The sequence below is a fragment of the Myotis davidii genome, unplaced genomic scaffold, assembly GCF_000327345.1.
Source record: "Myotis davidii unplaced genomic scaffold, ASM32734v1 scaffold693, whole genome shotgun sequence".
In the NCBI taxonomy this organism is placed as follows: Eukaryota; Metazoa; Chordata; class Mammalia; order Chiroptera; family Vespertilionidae; genus Myotis; species Myotis davidii.
In genome coordinates, this window is record NW_006284939.1 from 279,821 (window position 1) to 280,837 (window position 1,017).

The window sequence follows — 1,017 nt, forward strand, 5'->3', positions numbered from 1 at the left end:
ACCCACCCTCCCGTCGGTCCAGAGCGGGTCCCTGAAGGTGCCCTGGGTGCTCTGGGCCCAGACCTCACTCCCTGCTCCAGGGACGCGTTTCCTTGGGGCCTTTCCTGTAACTGATGTTTGAACGCACCTAGAAAACTGTAGCTGCCTAACAACTTAATGACTTTGGAAAAGTACGTTTTCTCTCACCGTGTATCGCTCTGTTTGCGTCACAGTCGAACCCCTGCTCCAGCCTCGCTTTCAAGAGTGAGCGCCAGCGGTGGGCAGGCTTCCGCGGGCAGGCATGGTGCGGGCATGCAGGCGCCTGCTCCTTCTCAGGGGCCCAGAGCGCAGCCCAGTGGGTGTTCGGGGAATGGCCTCACCACCCCTCCCTCTGCGCACAGGTGATGGCTGAGCACCCCGACGCCTCCAGGGAGGAGATCGAAGAGCTGCTGGGGTCACAGTGGAACATGCTGAGCGAGAAGCAGAAGGCCCGCTACAACACCAAGTTTGCCGTCCGGGCAGCGTCCCCCTCCGAGGAGGACTCTGGTAAGCGCGTAGCTGTGGCGTGTGCAGTGTGGCCAGTCAGGGACTGCAGGGCGGCCCCGCTCCTCAGCTCCGACCGCGTGCTGTGCTGGCCTGGCCACCAGGGTGCGTGGTCACCAAGGCACCGCTGCCGTCCGCGTGGCCTCCCTCCGTGTCCTGAGCGCTGGCCGGCGGGCCCTCGTGCTGCTGCCCGCATGGAGAGCTCACAGGCCAGGACGGTGACGTGGCTGACCTGGCCTGGGGTCCTGGCTCCTCCTCAGCCTCAGGCTGGAAAACAGACAGCTGCTCCTTTGCTTTAGGCAGGAGGGGAGGGGAGGGGAAGGGCCCAGCTGGCTGCCAAGGCAGGTGTCTGTGGCCTCGTGAACACCTGCTGATGGGCAGCTTGGACGGAGCTGGTCTCGCCTGCGGGCTGAGCAGATGCCCGCCCACTGCTCCGCAGGCTCTCCCCGGGGTGGCCGTGAGCAGCTGGGGGCTGTGGCCTGGAGTGGGCGCCAC

At 65.8% G+C, this 1,017-nt stretch overlaps 1 protein-coding gene across 1 annotated transcript in view; it reads left to right on the forward strand.

The window, feature by feature from the left end:
- WHSC1 (Wolf-Hirschhorn syndrome candidate 1) overlaps positions 1-1,017 on the forward strand; it is a 42,490-nt gene that overhangs the window by 17,411 nt on the left and 24,062 nt on the right. Inside the window, exon 9 of the mRNA XM_015558419.1 lies at positions 381-525. Coding sequence (XP_015413905.1) covers positions 381-525 — 145 coding nt within the window. The remainder of the gene's footprint in view (positions 1-380; positions 526-1,017) is intronic.